This window comes from Pinus tabuliformis, chromosome 4_2 (assembly GCF_031772625.1).
Source record: "Pinus tabuliformis cultivar Carrire ecotype Pingquan chromosome 4_2, CPIR1, whole genome shotgun sequence".
Taxonomy (NCBI): Eukaryota; Viridiplantae; Streptophyta; class Pinopsida; order Pinales; family Pinaceae; genus Pinus; species Pinus tabuliformis.
This window is the reverse complement of record NC_142304.1, coordinates 1,018,701,958-1,018,719,836: the sequence shown is the minus strand read 5'-3', so window position 1 is coordinate 1,018,719,836 and position 17,879 is coordinate 1,018,701,958. Positions and strand designations below refer to the sequence as shown.

Genomic DNA, 17,879 nt, shown 5'->3' with positions numbered 1-17,879 from the left:
CACATTAAAACATACTTCATATACGATACAGATGCAACCAAATAAAAAAACTTACATTCTTTTCTTACCCATACCTCCGTAAGAAATAAAAATATTAAAATTAAAACTCTCATCTACTTTCTACGGCTAGCATTAACTTTTCATTAAATATTTTCTGAAGTGCTGGTCAAACAAAACGTTTACTCCACGTAATATTCATTTGATGCAGGCTCGAATGCAAGTTGGATTAATGGACGGCGGAGAATGACGAAGGCGATCGGACAGTGGACAAAAATATCAGGAGGCCTTTTACTGCTGAACTTTATCGTCCGAAATGTCAGACTTGCTGACGTATGTAGAGGACCACGTGGCTACATTACATTGTATCGGGCTCGATTATACGGAAACTACTTTTGATCGAAGGCGGTCCGATATGCTCTGGTGGTTTTGCTGAGCGGTTTTGGGTGCATTAACTGCTGCTCCACGGGTCAACTCAGGCCGCTGTTGAAATTACGTTTTCAACACTCCCCTTTAATTTCAATTGCTGGGCATTCGATCATACTGAGACACTTCCTCAAAAATTTAAAGCTTTTCTGATCCAATGGCTTTGTCAAAATGTCTGCTACCTGTTCTTGAGTCCTGCAATGTTCTAGGACAATTTCTCCATTGTTCACCAATTCTCTGATGTAGTGAAACCTTGTATCAATGTGTTTCGTTCTCTTATGAAACACTGAATTCTTTGACAATGCAATAGCTGAGCTATTGTCACAAAAAATCACTGTTGCTTTTGCCTGCTCTTGGCCTAAGCTCCTCAACATTCTTCTCATCCAAACTGCTTGACATGCTGCTGTTGTAGCTCCCACATATTCAGCCTTTGCTGTAGACAATGCTACAATGGACTGCTTCTTAGAAGCCCATGAAATGGCTCCTGAACCCATGTGAAAAACATAACCGGAAGTGCTTTTCCGATCATCTACACTTCCAGCCCAATCACTATCAGTGTATCCAACTAAATTTGAACATTCTGAAGTAGTATATAAAATTCCAAACCTTTTGGTACCTTTGACATACCTTAAAATTCTTTTTGCTGCCTGCCAATGTGCCTCCTTTGGCCTCTCCATGAATCTGGAAATTAAACTAACAACAAACATAATGTCAGGCCTAGTAGCTGTTAAATACATAAGGCTGCCAACAATACTCTTGTACAAACTAGGATCAAAATCCTTGCTGTTGTCCTCTCTGCTGAGTTTTAATCCCATTACTGTGGGAGTGATCGCTTCTTTGCATTCTTGCATGTTAAATCTGCCCAACACTTGATTTACATATCTAGCTTGCGAGATAAAAATTCCTTTTTCATTTTGATCTACTTCTATGCCTAAGAAGTATCTCAAGAAACCCATGTCAGTGATTTCAAATTCCTCTTTCATGACTGATTTAAAATTCTTAATGAACTGATCATCATTACCTGTGAAAATAACATCATCAACATATAAGACAACAATTAAAATTTTACCATCTTTTTCTTTGATGTAGACGGTGGGTTCTCCTTCACACTTGTCAAATTCATTATCCAATAGATAGGAATCTATCTTGCTGTACCATGCTCTTGGCGCTTGCTTCAGCCCATAAAGAGCTTTCTTCAATTTGCACACTTTGTGCTCTTCACCTTTCTTCTCATAGCCTAGAGGTTGTTCAATGTAAACCTCTTCCATGAACATTCCATTTAGGAATGCTGACTTCACGTCCATTTGGTAAACTTTCCACTTGTTTTGAGCTGCTATAGACAACACTTCTCTCACGGTTTTCATTCTTGCAACCGGTGCGAAAGTCTCCTCATAATCTCTCCCATATTGCTGCTTGTACCCTTTGACAACTAGCCTTGCCTTGTGCCTTTCTATCTTACCTTCAGCATTGCTCTTGGTCTTGTAAACCCATTTCACTCCAATGACTTCTTTGCCTTTTGGTAGCTCAACCAAATCCCATGTTTTGTTTCTCTCTATGGCATTCATCTCCTCATCCATAGCTTCTATCCATTTCCTATCTTTAATTGCATCTTCGAAATGAATAGGATCATCAACATGACAATACAAGGCAAATAAGGAATTCATTCCTTCATCATAAATGTCACTTAGATTTCTAAACTTCTTACCTCTTTCATTTGGTGTGCAAGTGCTTGATGATGCACTTGAATTTCCTCCTTGTGATGTGCTTGGAGAAGTACTTTCATTTATCCTCAATGGTGTCCCTTGTTGTCCTTGTGTTGGCGCTGCTGTTTGGGGATGTATTTCAGCCACCTCCTCATCATCTTCATCATGAGACAAACAGTTTTTAACATTCACTGTTTTCTCTATGCTTCCATCCCAAGCTTCTTCTTCAATGAATTGAACATCTTTGCTCACAAAAAACTTCTTGGTAGATGGGATATACAACCTGTAAGCTTTGGATTCCTCACTGTATCCAATGAAGAGACATTTCTCCCCTTTGCTGTCCAACTTCCTCCTTTGCTGATTTGGAATGTGTGCATAGGCCACACATCCAAAAACCTTCAAGTGGGTGACACCTTGCTTTCTCCCACTCCATGCTTCTTCCGGCACTTTGTTCAACACTGCTTTTGTAGGACACCTGTTCAAAATATACACTGCACAATTTACAGCTTCAGCCCAATAATCATTTGGCAAATGCTTTGCCTTCAGCATGCTCCTCGCCACATCCATGATGGTTCTGTTCTTCCTTTTAGCAACTCCATTTTGCTGTGGGGTGTACCTAGCTGTAAACTGTTTGTGAATTCCATTTTCTCTACAAAATCGTAGGAATTCATTGGAGATATACTCACCTCCTCTGTCAGTTCTCAAAACTTTTATATGCAATCCGCTTTGGTTTTCTACAAGTGCTTTGAAATTTCGGAATTTTTCAAACACTTCACTTTTGTTTTTAAGAAAATATACCCAAGTTTTTCTTGTAAAGTCATCAATAAATGTTAGGAAATATTGGCTGCCTGCTAATGATGGAGCTTGCATCGGTCCACATAAATCTGAGTGGATGATCTCTAAGGGTGCCTTTGCCCTTATGCTTTTACCTGATGGAAAACTTTCTCTATGTTGTTTCCCCAAAATGCAACATTCACAAAGGCTGTCCGGTTTCTCTATCAGTGGTAATCCTCTTACCATTCCTTTTCTGCTTGACAAGTTTAGACCTCCAAAATTGAGATGTCCAAATCTCAAGTGCCACAACCAATTTTCATCCTTTGGCACGCTTTGGAAAGCCTCTTGGGTGACTGCTGCAATTTCTCCTTTGTTTTTCAAATCTACTCTTATTCTAAGAGGGAACATCATGTTCCTTGTCATCTTCACTTCAGCAATGCACCTTTTGTTGGGTGCTATATCCATGATGGTACACACATCATTCACAAATAAAACATTGTAACCATTTTGAACAAGTTGTCCAATACTCAAGAGGTTACATCTCATTCCAAGGACATAGTAGGCATCTGCTATGGTTTTCTTCTCACCCTTCTTTGTAAGTATTTTTACCTCTCCTTTTCCCATAACAGAAATTTTGCTATCAGTTCCTAGTGTGACTTCTGATTTCATATTTTTATCTAGGGCAGAAAAGAGGGCTAAGTTTCCTGTCATATGGTTGCTGCAACCTGAGTCTAAAAACCATATGTCCTCACTGTTTGTTTCAGCCATGTTACAAGCTAACAACACATTATCTTGGCTGATGTTTTCTCTAGTGACATTTGCATTTTGTCTATTACTCATATCATGTTGCTTCTTCCTACATTCACTTGCATAGTGTCCATATTTTTTACAATAATAGCATTGGACATTGGATTTTTCATACCTTTGTCCTTGAGCATGATGTTGTCCTCTTTGTTGGTTGCTGCCTTGGCCTTGGTTCTGATTTGGATTGCTGCATCTTCCTTGAGCATTTGTTGGACTGTTCCTTCCACCTCTGTTCTGGCTTCTGCCTCTCCCTCTCTTGTTTCCTCTGCCTTGACCTCTTCCTCTTCCAAAAGACATATGGGTCTTAAAGGCTTGCTCTAGAGATGTGTTTTCATTTCTACTCAACCTCTTCTCATGTGTTATCAGTGATGCATGAAGCTCATCAACCGAAAATTTTGAGAGATCCTTTGTCTCTTCAATGGTGGTGACAATTGCATCAAACTTTGAGGGTAAGACCCTCAATATTTTCTCCACAATCCTCCTTTCTTCAATGGTTTCTCCATGAGTCCTCATCTGTGTGATCAGACCAATCACATGTGTGAAGAATGAGTCAATGTTGTCTGACTCCTTCATGTTCAGATTCTCAAAATCCTTCCTCAACAATTGTAGTTTTGCTATCTTTACTTTCTCCATGCCTTGATAGGCTATTTTGAGGGTTTGCCATGCTTCATTGGATGTCTTAGCTGCTGCTATCCTTGGAAACACACTCTGGTCCACTGCTTGATACAACAATACAATGGCTTTTGCATCCTTCTTCCTATTGCTCTTCAGCAGATCTCTCTCTCTCTGAGTTAATGCATTGAACTCATTTTCATCTGCTGGTTCTTCAAACCCAGATTCAACTAATTCCCATAAATCTTGAGAGATAAATAAAGCTCTCATGGTTATTGACCAGTAGTCATAGTTCTTCCCATTAAACTGTGGGAACTGGGTGTTAAACATACCCATGCTAGTGCTGGTGCTAGCCATTCCTTGCATCCTCAACTATGCTTTAATTTCTTGACTGTGTATTTTAAAACACTGACTGTTTCAGCAGTAACAAAAAGAAAACTTTGAGGAATACCTGAATCTTTTGCCTGAGACTTCACTTTGCTGGAGAAGATTTACTGCTGCAACAAAAGACTCCTCCCTTCAACTTGTTGAACATCTTCAAAGAGCCTAAGCCTGCTCTGATACCACTGTTGGGGATTTTTCTGGTAAAATCCCAAAAACAAAAAAAACTGAAAAAAACACTGAACACACAGAGGCAATGCTCTGTTTCCTTCTCTCCACAGGATCCTTTGCACAGGGAAGCTTTTAAAAAAAAAATTCTTGAGAACAGAGTATTACACCACCATAAAAAGATTTCTATTCATTAAAACAAAATGCCTGATACATATTCATCCTCTTTGCTGAGAGGGATTCACCAAAAATACATTCAACAAAATATTTACTCTGTCTCCACATGAGAATTTACACTGCTGGAAAAATTCTCATTTTCTTTTACTGTTGTAAAACCCTTTTACATTTACTACTGTAAAATAAATTTTTACATGTGCAGTAAATCTTACATTACATTCAAAAAAAAATTACTCACACCATACAATTTTTCATTCTTCCCTTCGTTTGGGCAACCAGCAAAAATTACATTTCAATCTGGGTTTTTGTTTCGCACTGCTGTGCGTTCACACATACAAAAATTTACTTCAGAAGAAAATCTCCCCTGCTTCTTCTCCTATGCACTGCTGTGCAATATTCGCCTTCACATTATACAAAAAAAATGGTCAACACACATTAAAACATATTTCATATACGATACATATGCTACCAAATAAAAAAACTTACGTGCTTTTCTTACCCATACCTCCGTAAGAAATAAAAATATTAAAATTAAAACTCTTATCTACTTTCTACGACTAGCATTAACTTTTCATTAAATATTTTCTGAAGTGTTGGTCAAACAAAACGTTTACTCCACGTAATATTCATTTGATGCAGGCTCGAATGCAAGTTGGATTAATGGACGGCGGAGAATGACGAAGGCGATCGGACGGTGGACAAGAATATCGGGAGGCCTTTTACTGCTGAACTTTATCGTCCGAAATGTCAGACTTGCTGACGTATGTAGAGGACCACGTGGCTGCATTACATTGTATGGGGCTTGATTATACGGAAAGTACTTTTGATCGAAGGCGGTCCGATATGCTCTGGTGGTTTTGCTGAGCGGTTTTGGGTGCATTAACTGCTGCTCCACGGGTCAACTCAGGCCGCTGTTGAAATTACGTTTTCAACAATTTCAAGCCATTTTACTAAAGTCACTATCATTAAATTTTAGTTCCAAATTAATGTTTTCTGTATTGTAAACACGTGACTGTATTGTAAACACGTGATTAGTGTTTGACTAAAACAAATTCTAGAGACATACGCATTAGTCCCCTAGTAGAATCCTTTGCGCCATAAACCTATGTGGTCATCACGAATGAATTTGAAACAAAGCTTGCGAATGTAGTTGAAAACTACCAATATGTGTTTGATTGGTTCCGCATCTACAATGTTTATACTCACGGTGGTTCATGTATGTATCAAAAGTGCAAGCAGAATGTAAAGGCCTGTCACTCGCTCTGAAAGTGATTGGAAACTCCTTACACGATGCACCTCATCAAACATGGGAGAGTGCCAAGAAAAATATTCTAAATGGACAGGTAATATCTTACTATCACAAACAAAATCTCGTTAGATGCTTGGAGACCAATATTTATGTGCTGGATGGGGAAGCATGAGAGTGCTTCTTGGACTTGGGATCATTTCTACAAGATAGAAAAATCTTGGTGGATGCATCACTGGAAATTTCGGTTTACATGTGAAAGATGAAATGGCATGATGATTTTTCCATCTTACTAGAATTTGCTAGTACAAATCTTTTAAATTTTTAAATTTAACCAGCAATCTCAGGCAAGAGCCTTATCTTCTATTTGCATTTTCTTTAATTTTTTTATCTGGTCTTCCTCTGTCTCACATTATACGCTGTACTTTTATGGTAATTGGACATTGTAAGAGTCAAGTGATCAATTTTGGAGGTGCTGCTGAACTGTACTTTTCCCAGCACCATATAACGCGAGACTTACCCCTGTATTTGGCATCAGTAGGTAGTTTAGTTTATATAAAGAGGATTCAAATGCCTAAAAAGGAAGAAAATTTTCTAGTAAAATCAGAGTTTCTCCAAGACCAGTTCTTTGTCATTCAACTTGTTTCCCTTCATATAGGTGAGTGATTTTGGTAGCTTTCTTTTAAATGTAAATAGTAAATACTATATTTGGAATTCTACTGCTTTTCTCCGTTCCTTGCTTTTCATGTTAACTAATGTATATCCAATAGGGTATCACGTTACTTGCTTTTCATGTTAACTAATGTATATCCAATAGGGTATATGTGATATATGTCATAAATTTTCTTTATAGAAACGCCATCACCTCCCCAAGGACTCCTATTGCTCACTTCATTAGGAAATGGTTATTTGGAAGAATTTCTTCTAAACAGTAGTTAGTAATGTATCCTGAGTTTTTTATAATTTTGATATGAAAATATTTTAGAAAATAAATGCATTGATACCATATTGTCTTCAATAACTACACTGTTCTAATCGAACTCTTCATTTGTGGTTTACTTATGTAAGTGTTATGAAAGAGGACCATAGTTTACTTATGTAAGTGTTATGAAAGAGGACCAGTACTGCGATATGAATTTTCGTCAAACAAATACTTTAGTTTTAGGTTTTTTTTTTTTTTCTACAAGCAAATACCTTCTTCCAACATTTTTGAATGCAAAGGATGCCAGCTTGTACAAAACTATTTCATAGACATGGTACTTAGCGTTAAAACGGGACATGTGATGATTAACATAGATGCCTACTTCTCTTCTCTACACCCAACTCCAATTATAAAAAACAAATTCGCCTAAAATGCATTCCTGGTTACCTTTCAGATTTTGGCAACATCATTTGCAATGTTAATTTAAAAGTAAATAAAAAAATATTTTTGAAAAAATATATTTTATTAATTATTATTATTATTATAGTATTTGAATAAATTTTAAAATTATAAATTTAAACGAAAATAAGTTTTTTAGTTAATATAAAATTATAAAATTTGAATTTAATTTTTCCTAATAGATTATATCAAATTTCAATACTAGAAAGTAATTTTTGTGGGGATTTTTAGTAAATAATTTTAAAAAAATGTTTGGGATTTTTAGTAAATAATTTAAAATAAAATGTTTGGATATGGTATTTTTAATTTTTTAATTCAATTAAAATTTTCAATTTTATCTAAATTAAATTTCAATAATAAAAATTTCACTTTTATATTTTTAATAAAATTTTAAATTTATCGATATTGTGTGTGGGGATAATATTGTGTGTGTGGGGATAACGAGATTATATTAATAAAGCTAGGATCTCACCTAGAATATTACAATTTTTCTAAAAATAAAAGATACCAACATTTTTTGGATATTTGGGATTGAACACGTAAGATGAAATCAAATCCTTAATTGAAAACTCCATAGTACATAAAATTTGTTCCCATTCCAGCGCAAAATTTTCCAAAAGACACCTAAAATCTATACATATTTGCAACCCATTCTTGACTTAGTGTTATTTCATCTTTGATTGACTTCTCGTTATTCTTGGAGAGTTGTTTTTCTTCTCTTTTCAACTTGGGTCCATCCCAAGTTTTCTGGAGAATATGTCTTATTGTCATTCTTTAAACGATCTCTTTAGCAATTGAATTCTCTTAACCCAACGGAGGCTTTTCCACATATGCCCTATCAACCCAAGATGGAGCTTTTTCAATCTTTTTTTTTGGAGAAACATTTTCAAGGAAAATGATCTTTGAAGCACAAATCGTGCCCTTATCAATGATTGAAAGAGAAACTCCCAAAGTCTTTTTTCCATAAGTATTGTCCAACAAAGCATTAGGAGAACCATTATTTCTTGAATTATCAAAACCCTCCTCACTACTACCTGTCTTTGCTTGATTTGTTGCTAAAATTCCTCGATCCTTAGAAGGATCTAACACTATTTCTGAAAATTTGTTATCCTTTTGCAAATTTGCCTCATTAAAAAGAGCTAGGGAAAGATCCTCTTTAAAAATTGTATGATGGTCTCATTTGGCACCATAGCACCATCTTGGTTTATGACCAATTTTCCTGGATTTATTGTTTCCAGCTTTGGGGTAGTTTTAAGGGAATGTTTGATTTCATAACATGCTCTACATCTAAAAGAAATATTTTCATAATCCAATTTTTGCACCCATAAATAGTCAAGATGAGTTAACATAATTTCAATTGGAAATATTTTGTTGAAATCCATCTCCACACGTATCCATGCATATGTGGGATTCAAGTAGTATTTGGTATCGACACATCGAATATAAAATATGACTAAGGCATTTGATCCGCAAACTATTGTACATATTCCACTAGGCAGTTCATCACAACAGATAAAACAATATCATATTAAAAATATGAAATGCTACACTATTATAGTTTTATTAAATTTCTAGATTTGTAGATTTTATTGTAATTAGTGCATGCATGTGAATAGAAAGTATGCATGAAATAGAGAACGAAAAAATAAATGTTCACACACACACACAAGAAACTCTTATGAATAAAATATATACAAACAATATAAATATAAATAATTGTAATAATGATTAGTTAATTAATAATTAGTTAAATAAAGAGGCATGTCTAAGGAGACATGACCTCTTGAGAAAGGGTGCTCAACTCGCTATATATATTGGACCCTCGCTCTCAATTGTATCATATTCTCATTCATACATTTAATATATAATCTTGTATCTTCAATGGAGATCTACATATTCCAAATCTTCTGGAGTATTTAACCTTAAGAACAAACTTTGTTCATTCCATTTGCTATCAGGGTTGTTCGATCCTCCTGTTACTCTTCCGCTCCACAGAGACACACTATCCAATCTAGGCTCTTGGCCGTCAAGGATTCATCAACATTGTTTCCATTGAGATTGACGCATTTCGCTACAATTTTGGAGTTTCTTTGTTGTTGAATTTGTCAGAAACCCTTGGCCACTTTTTTTAAAAAAGAAAACAAATATTAAAAAAGAAAAAGAAGGTTAAAAAGGTATATATATATATATATATATATATATATATATAGATATATATATATATGTGTGTGTGTGTGTGTGTGTGTGTGTGTGTATAAACGGAAAAAGAAAGAAAAGAAAAAAAAAAGGAGCTAATTAAAAAGAAGAGGAAGTAAGTAATATATAAAAAGTAAAATTAAAAAATAAAAATAAAAATCATATTTTTTTTTTGTAAGTAAAGGTAGTACCGTCTTTTTTCTCTTCAATTATATCAAACAGGGCAACGATATACATTGTTCTGGTGGCCTCACCCTGCCCCTAAGGGAAACCAGGTCTGTTGGCCACCTTAGATTGTTATAGGCACTCCAAAAACAAAATTTTGCTAATCTTTCCATATTGGCTACATACACCAAACAGCTGAAACTACTTATCAGACTACTTATACGCATGCAAATAACACAGAAAGAAAATCAAAACAGTTAACATCGAGCCATCTGAAGCTCATTCTCCCCTGGTTCCTGTTTGCTGGTCCATCTCCATGGGCATATGCACCTGATCAGCTTGGCTGGGGCCACGTCCAACCATCCTGGACAGGATTTGTGACATCTCCTCAATCTTGTTATTCTGGTTTATCATGATAACTTGAAAATTCTTCATTTCTTTCTGAATATTAGGCACCCCATTGGCAAGTTCAGCCATTTCCTTAGCCACCTGTTCAAGGGCTTTAGCCAACAAACGCTTAAGGACCCAGTAGATATGCAAGGATTGTCTGTACAGGGTCATCCTGCCCCTAGTATTGCCCGGGTCGGTCACCTCTTCTGCTAATTCCTCTGTCTCAGAACCCGACTGCTCTTCTAGTATGCTGGATTCCATGTTTTGAATAATGCGCCTGATATCTTCATCGGTCCCTTCCTGATAGGCACGGGCTGCCTCTTGAACCGCAGTCAGGGTCGTTCTCCTTCCCCTGCGCGGTCCACCTGATGAGTCTGCAGTCCTACCACCCTGGGTCTCCTGCCTTGGGCGACCCCGACCGCCACGACCTCTTCCCCGGCCCGAGCGCGCCATCCCTTGTCTTGCACTCACCTGTAAACATTCATCAATTGCAGGAGTTAGTTTGTGGATATGCTTCTCATCATCTGCCCTTGCCTCAGCTCCTTTGGATAATCCCTGGCTTCTACTACAATTCCCTTTGTTTTCATATGTTTGATTCTGCTCTCGCCCATCCGGGTAAAAAAACTCAATTATACCCTCTGCCATACGAACCAGATGATGGGCAATTGGAGTAATTCTCGGGTCACCCTTACCAGGTTTCTTCTCCTCTTCCTCCTGGGGATACTTGTCACGGGATCCCTCATGCTTTCTCCCACTATTATCTCTATGACCACTTTCCTTTTTCACAGAATTTCCCGCCCAGTATAATCCCTTATTACCTTCTCCATGAGTTACAGAGGGGCTCTCATAACTCTCGTCCTCCCCAGCTTCACAACTATTAAACATCTCCATTCTGACAATAGCGCAATATGGAAAAGAAACAGAGTTCACAGTAAACACATACCCGTGGATGCCGACCTCCCTGTTGAGAGCTTCTGGTTGCGGATCTTGCTGCTTCACCCTCGCCACGAACAGGATAAGTTTACAACTACCTCCCTCAGTCTTCATATAAAAACTGCTCTCCATCCTAGTCTCTCTGCCACTACCGTCTCCACTCCTTCTACTCATCTGCAAACCACTACCGCCACTGCGATGCCTTGAGGCTTGGGATGACCTCCTACTCATTAGTTTTGTTGGGGGTGCCGCCTTTTCCCAGGAGTCACATCCACCTGCCCTCTCTGTGCTATGATTACTCCTGTCATCTCTACCTACCCGGCTCTTCATCCCGATCGGGAGCCAACTGTCACTGCTTTCTTTAAGTCGTGTTTTCATGATGATCTTGAATGAGGATCGTCCTGAGCTGCTCAAATCTAGAATCTTTTGAGTATGTCGTCCATAAGCTATCCATTTTCTCCCTTAGTTCCTGAACTCCCCGGTTCGCAAGGAAATCAGCTGCTTTGTTGGCCTCTCTTCTGACATGCCTAAGAATCATATAATCAAATCTTCCCAAAATACTTTCCAGCTCTTGGATTAGACTGGCAGTCCTCCAGCTCTGAGTTACTTTGTCCCAGGAGGTCCCGTTGTTAAGTTTTTTTAAGACTTGTATCACCATTAAAGAATCTCCTTCAACTTCCAGTTTATTGTAACCATTCCTTATTGCTATCTTTAACCCTTGCCGAACTGCCATCAGTTCTACCTCATTGTTACTCATAATGCCTCCGTTGTCTGCATATATCCACTTCGTTCTTCCTTGATCGTCCCTGAAGAGACCTCCAATTCCTGCAGGGCCGGGATTTCCTTTAGAAGCACCGTCGAAGTTCAATTTTATAAAACCATTTGGGGGAGGGGAAAATTGCCTGATGCCCTCATTTCCCATCCTGGGCGCTTTCCACATCTGGGGGGCCACCATCCCTTGATTCAAGTTTAGTTTCTTTAGGATCTGTTCTTCTTCCTGTGACAGTTCCCAGTCCTCTCCTCTCCAAGTTTCCGCAAGAATGGTTTCCCGAATATGACTCAGGGTTTTTTCCCATAGTTGGCCATGTGTCATCTCTTTGTTCTGGAATACTCTTCTATTTCTTTCTTTCCAGATCATCCACATATTCATCCCAACTGCCAGATTCCAAGCCCGTCTAACCACTGGGCTTGTAAATTGTCCTCTTCCCCAAATTTTGATAGTGTTTTTAATACTCTGCTGGTCCCTGTGGGTTTTACCAAAAAGCCACCTTACCTTATCCCATTGTCTCTGAGCTTCTACACACGAATTCAGTAGGTGCTCTTGCGTTTCCGGTTCCTGTTTGCATAGAGGACATCTGGGGGGACCCTGAATGCCCCTCTTTTGGAGTTGATCCCAGGTTAGAATGCGCCCTTTGAGGACTAACCACAAGAAATGAGTCACTTTCGGCCACCAGTTGTTGTTCCAAAGCTGTTTCCAGGTACCTGTCATATCCTCTGGTTCTCTATTAATCAGGAGATGGTAAGCTTCTTTTATTGAGAAATTTCCTTTTATTTGGTGTCCCCATCTCAGGATGTCCGGACCCGTTCTTCTGGGTATTCTTCTTGTCTGCATTTCCTTTTGGTATAGCTCTTTTTTCTCTTCATCTATTTGGTCCACCCACTCTTCCAGGCTTTTCCAGGTTCGCCATGTTTCCTCTTGGCTCTCTATCTTCCAGAAGTCTTTAACGAGTATCATTCCTTTCTTGGTAGCTTCTTGGCTTAGACTCCTAAGGTTTTGTATTCCATTCATTCTGTCCCTCTGTTGCCATGCCTCCTCCCAAAATCTTGCTGAACTGTCGTCCCTGATTTCCCAAAAAGCATGCCTATTTATCATGTCTCTGTTAAGACTGGCTAGATTCCACACTGTCGATCCTTTTGGAGTGTCCCTTATTCTTAGAATTTCCTCTGGATTGGTGGGCATGTTATATTTTTTTGACCATATTTGTTTCCATAGGTCATTTCCTCCTCTCATCCACCGCCACCAAAGTTTTGCACCCATTGCTTGGTTTAGAAGATAGGGATCTCTAAGGCCTAATCCTCCCTCCATCTTGCTTTTCACCACTTCCTTCCAGGAAACTAAAGCCCATTTCTTTTGGTCTTTATTCCCTCCCCAAATGAATTTTTTGAAGATCTCAGTCATTTTATTGCATGCTCCTTTAGGGGCAGCCATTGCCGAAAGTTGATATATAGGGATAGATTGAAGAACTGCCTTAGCTAAAACAGTTCTGCCTGCAAAATTCAAGGTTCTGAATGACCAATTTGCTAATTTTCTTGTTATTTTTTCCAGGGTTTGTTGCCAATTTACCATCCTCAATGGATTTAAAGCCAGAGGGGTGCCAAGATACCTGGTTGGGAGTTCTCCAGAGCGGAATCCCAATGTTCTGGTCAAGAAATTTCTTATATTTCCAGTTGTGTTAAAAAAATACATGCAAGATTTATCATTGTTAATTTGGGTTCCTGAGGCTGTCATGAAAAGGTCTAAAATTGCTTTGATTCTGCGGGCTTCTCTGAGAGATACATTACAGAACAACATGATGTCGTCGACAAATTGCTGATGGGTAATAGGCAGGTTGTTGCCCCAAATTTGGATTCCTTTAAGGTGTTTTTCTCTAACTTCTTTTTTGATGTATCTCCCAAGGCCTTCAACTGCTATAATAAACAGGAAAGGGGACAGAGGATCCCCTTGACGAAGACCTCTGGAAGCTTTAAAAGGTTGAGATGGGGTTCCATTAACCATAATAGAGAAGTTAGCTGATGAGATCATAGATGATATCCATTCAATCCATCTATTACAGAAGCCGAAAGCTTTCAGGATTCCTTTCAGGTACTTCCAGTTCAGGCGATCATAGGCTTTGGAGAGATCAAGTTTAATCATCATACCAGCTTCTTTTTTGACCTTTAGGGAGTGCACCATTTCTTGGGAGACCACCAACCCATCCAGGATTTGTCGGCCCTCCACAAAGCCAGTTTGCTCAGGGGAGATGATACTAGGCAAGAGCGGTTTGAGTCTCTTCGCTATAAGGGTAGCTATAATCTTATAAATTACATTGCAGAGAGCAATAGGTCTGAAGCCCTGAGGGTCTTCAGATTTATTCTCTTTTGGAATGAGAGATAAGAAGGTTGAGTTTAGGTTTGAGCTTACCTTTTGATTCCTTCTTGATTCTTCTACAACATCCAGGATGTCTTGTCCAAGAAAGTTCCACCCTGCTTGATAGAATTCCACAGTAAATCCATCGGGGCCTAGGGCTTTATTCTTTTGCATTCCTTTCACTATTTCTTCTACTTCTTCTAGAGTGGCTGCCCTCATCAGAGCAAGGTTTTGGTCTCTATTTATTTTGCTCGGGATCTCATTACACATTCTTTCAATAGCTTCTTCTCTGTCGACATTTGGCTCCGTCAGAATATCCTTAAAGTGCTTAACCAATACCTGCTCAATCTCCTCATGTTGCGTAACTCTTGTTCCTGCTTCATTTTTGATAGAAAAAATTCTATTTCTCTGCCTTCTTTGGATCATAGCTTGGTGGAAGAACTTAGTGTTCCTTTCCCCTTCCCTTAACCAATTTACCCTGGATTTTTGCCTCCACAAGATTTCTTCTTGTTTACGCCTTTCTTCTAATTGCCCTATTAATATTCCTTCCTCTTTGGCTAGTTCATCGCTTCTGCCTGTATTTATTATTTCTTGTTGGATTAGTTCCATCTTCTGCTCAAGTCTCTGCTTATCCTCCAGTATATGCCCGAATTCTTCCTTATTCCATTTCTTGATATTTCCTTTTATTTCTTTTAATTTCAACTGGAAAGTCTGCATTTTGTTTCTTCCCCTCTGGCTACTTTGTTTCCACCATTCTTCTACTTTCTTCATAAAGTTTTGGTCCCTGAGCCAGAAGGCTTCGAATCTAAATGGTTTTCGTTTCGGGCTAGCTTTAATATCAAGTTCGACTTTAACCGGCCAGTGATCTGATCCCATGCCTGGGAGAATCATTGCTTCAATGTAAATGTCCCAATTTATAATCTGTTCTGACAATAGGAATCGGTCTAATCTGGAAGCTATCTGATTTCTACCACCTCTCCTGTTGTTCCAAGTATAGGTTCCATTAGTTGTCTGTATGTCCACAAGCCTTTGAGCAGCAATCCAATCTCCGAAGGCTACCATGTCTGTCTCTGGTCTTCTGAGTCCTCCCTTTTTCTCAGTTAGAGATTTTATCATATTGAAATCTCCACCCACTACCCACGGTAAACTTGGGTAAAGGTTGCGCAGAGCTGCCAAGTTCTGGAGAAAGTTCCTGCGATCATTCTGCATATGGGGCCCGTAAACATTTGAAATTAAAAACCATTCTTGGGACCCTAAAATTCTAAATCTCCCCGAGAGGATCCGAGAGATGCTCGTCCAATCTTCAAATTGGACCTCCTCTGGGTTCCACAATATCGCTACTCCTCCAGCACTTCCTACCGCGTCTTGACCCATAATCTCATAATAAGGTTTGAAATTTTTCATTATTTCTCTTAGTTTGCTCTCCCGAACTTTTGTTTCTTGGATTAACATTATATTTGGCTTATCCCTTCTGAGTCTCTCTTTCAAGTATCTCTGTTTTCCCTTACTGTTCAGGCCTCTGATATTCCAGGTTGTAATATTCATTTCAAAAATTTTGGGGGTTGATGGAAGACCTCCGACAGAGGTATCACTTTCCCTGAATTCACCAAACTATCTCCTACCATCTGAATGGTCTCACTCATAGGTCTCCTTCCTCTCTTCCTGCCGCTTTTCCCTGTTGTACCCACCTCTGAATTCTGATCCCCTTGTGATCTGAGATGCTCAGGTTGCTTCGCTGTCCATCTTCCTTGTTTCTCCTTGTACCTTTGGAACACATCCTTATAGAGTTGTTTCTGGTTCTCTGGTATAAACCTCTCATCCAGATGTTTCCATTCCTGTAGAAGTTTCCTCATAATCTTTTCTTCTTCTCCTTCATTTTCCTGTTGCGGGTCTATTTCCATTTGGATCTGTTCTTGGATCCACTCTTGTTCCCGATCTTCTTGTGCACTCTCCTTTTCCCCTGCTGTTTCATTCTTTTCATTGGCCTCTGTCCTGATTTCTTTCTGAACTTCTCTCGGAACTTCTCGTGTGTCTACTTCCTCTTCTTCTTCTTCCACTTCCATTTCTAGGTCTTTCAGGGCTTCGAACTGATTCTGGCTTTTCTGGTTGCTTTCCGGGTGGGGAGAGTTTAATTTGGTTTTTCCTTTTTGGGATCTTGTTCTTTTCTGGACTTCCGTAAATCCATCTCTGTTTCCTCCATTCCTCCTCCCTTCCTGCTCTGCTTTTTTTCTTTCTTCCTCCTTATTTGATGGATTATTACTTTGATTCAGCGGGCATTGTTTGAACAAATGGCCGTATTCATGGCATCGTCTGCACCTAAATGGGATGTGTTCATAATCAACTGTCTGCTCCCATACATCATCATGATATTCTATTTCAATATGGTCTGGCAGAGGTTCCGTGATATTCATATAAACGCAAATCCTGGCATATGAAGTATATCTCCCTCTCTTTGTCGTCTCTGCTACCTTCACAAAGGCTCCTATTGAATTCCCAATTCCTTCTAAAATCTCTGGATCCCAGAACTCAATCGGGAGCCCGAATAATCTGACCCAGACTGGAGCCGCCAACATCTTTTCTTTTTCTGGGTTATAACATTCTTCCCATTGCCTCATGAATAACCCTGCGTTGTTAAAGAAATAGGGGCCGCCCTCAAAAACCCTCTCCTTATCTTCTAAGTTTGTAAAAGCTACTGTGAAAAAACCTTTTGCCCCAAGTTTAAGGTCTATATGTCCTTTCGGTTTCCATTTTTGTTGAATCCATTTCAGAAGATCTTTCTCGGATGGCCAGGTCCCTATAAATTTACAAATAAGAGCATGATCTTTCATATAGCCTCTATACTCTTCTAGTTTGTTATTCAGAATTACGAACCTGGGTTTTTTGGATGCCCGAGGTAGACATTTGTTTCCTGGCTTCGCCTGCCATTCTTCTCCCATCACCGGTGCAGATTTGCTACTATTTCCATGTCCTCCATTTGCCCCATAGCGACTTGATTCTCCCGCTGTAACCTCCTTGTAGGAGGGGATCTCTCCCCCCCCGCTTACTTCCTCCATTCCCCGCCGCCTTGCCTATTCGGCGCTTTCTTTTCTATTTTCTATGTTCCTTACCTGAAACTTGGTTTTTGCAGGCGCTCACAAGGACTCCTGCGCCTGCCGTGGAGCCGGACCACCAAGGGACGACTGAACCAGCCCCGAAACCCTAACCCGCCATCGCAGTTCTTCGCTCCCACCCCTCTGTATTGCAATTATTTAAAAAATAAAAATCATATTAAAAAAATAGTATATTATATTAAAATAAAAACGAAAACAAAAATCAAAACAGAATATAAGAACATAAACAAAAAAAAACTTTGTTGCAGCCATTGTGGAAACAACAACACTGCGTGACACAACGTTGTTG

The 17,879-nt window shown here is 39.0% G+C and overlaps 1 protein-coding gene across 1 annotated transcript; it reads right to left on the bottom strand.

Annotated features, from left to right (window-relative positions):
- Positions 1-11,714: 11,714 nt before the first annotated feature.
- On the bottom strand, positions 11,715-15,854 carry LOC149173081 (uncharacterized). The gene is made up of 2 exons (XM_089426567.1): positions 15,221-15,854; positions 11,715-14,854 (listed from the first exon to the last, which is right to left on the bottom strand). Exons 1-2 carry the CDS (start codon positions 15,852-15,854, stop codon positions 11,715-11,717), a joined length of 3,774 nt encoding a protein of 1,257 aa, XP_089282693.1.
- Between the last annotated feature and the right edge of the window lie 2,025 nt (positions 15,855-17,879).

Coding starts and splice junctions, on each gene's coding strand:
- LOC149173081 (XM_089426567.1), bottom strand. CDS start 15,854: ATGGGTCAAGACGCGGTAGGAAGTGCTGGAGGAGTAGCGATATTGTGG. Junction 14,855..15,220: donor AGAAGAATGGTGGAAACAAA/GTAGCCAGAGGG, acceptor AAAATGAAGCAG/GAACAAGAGTTACGCAACAT.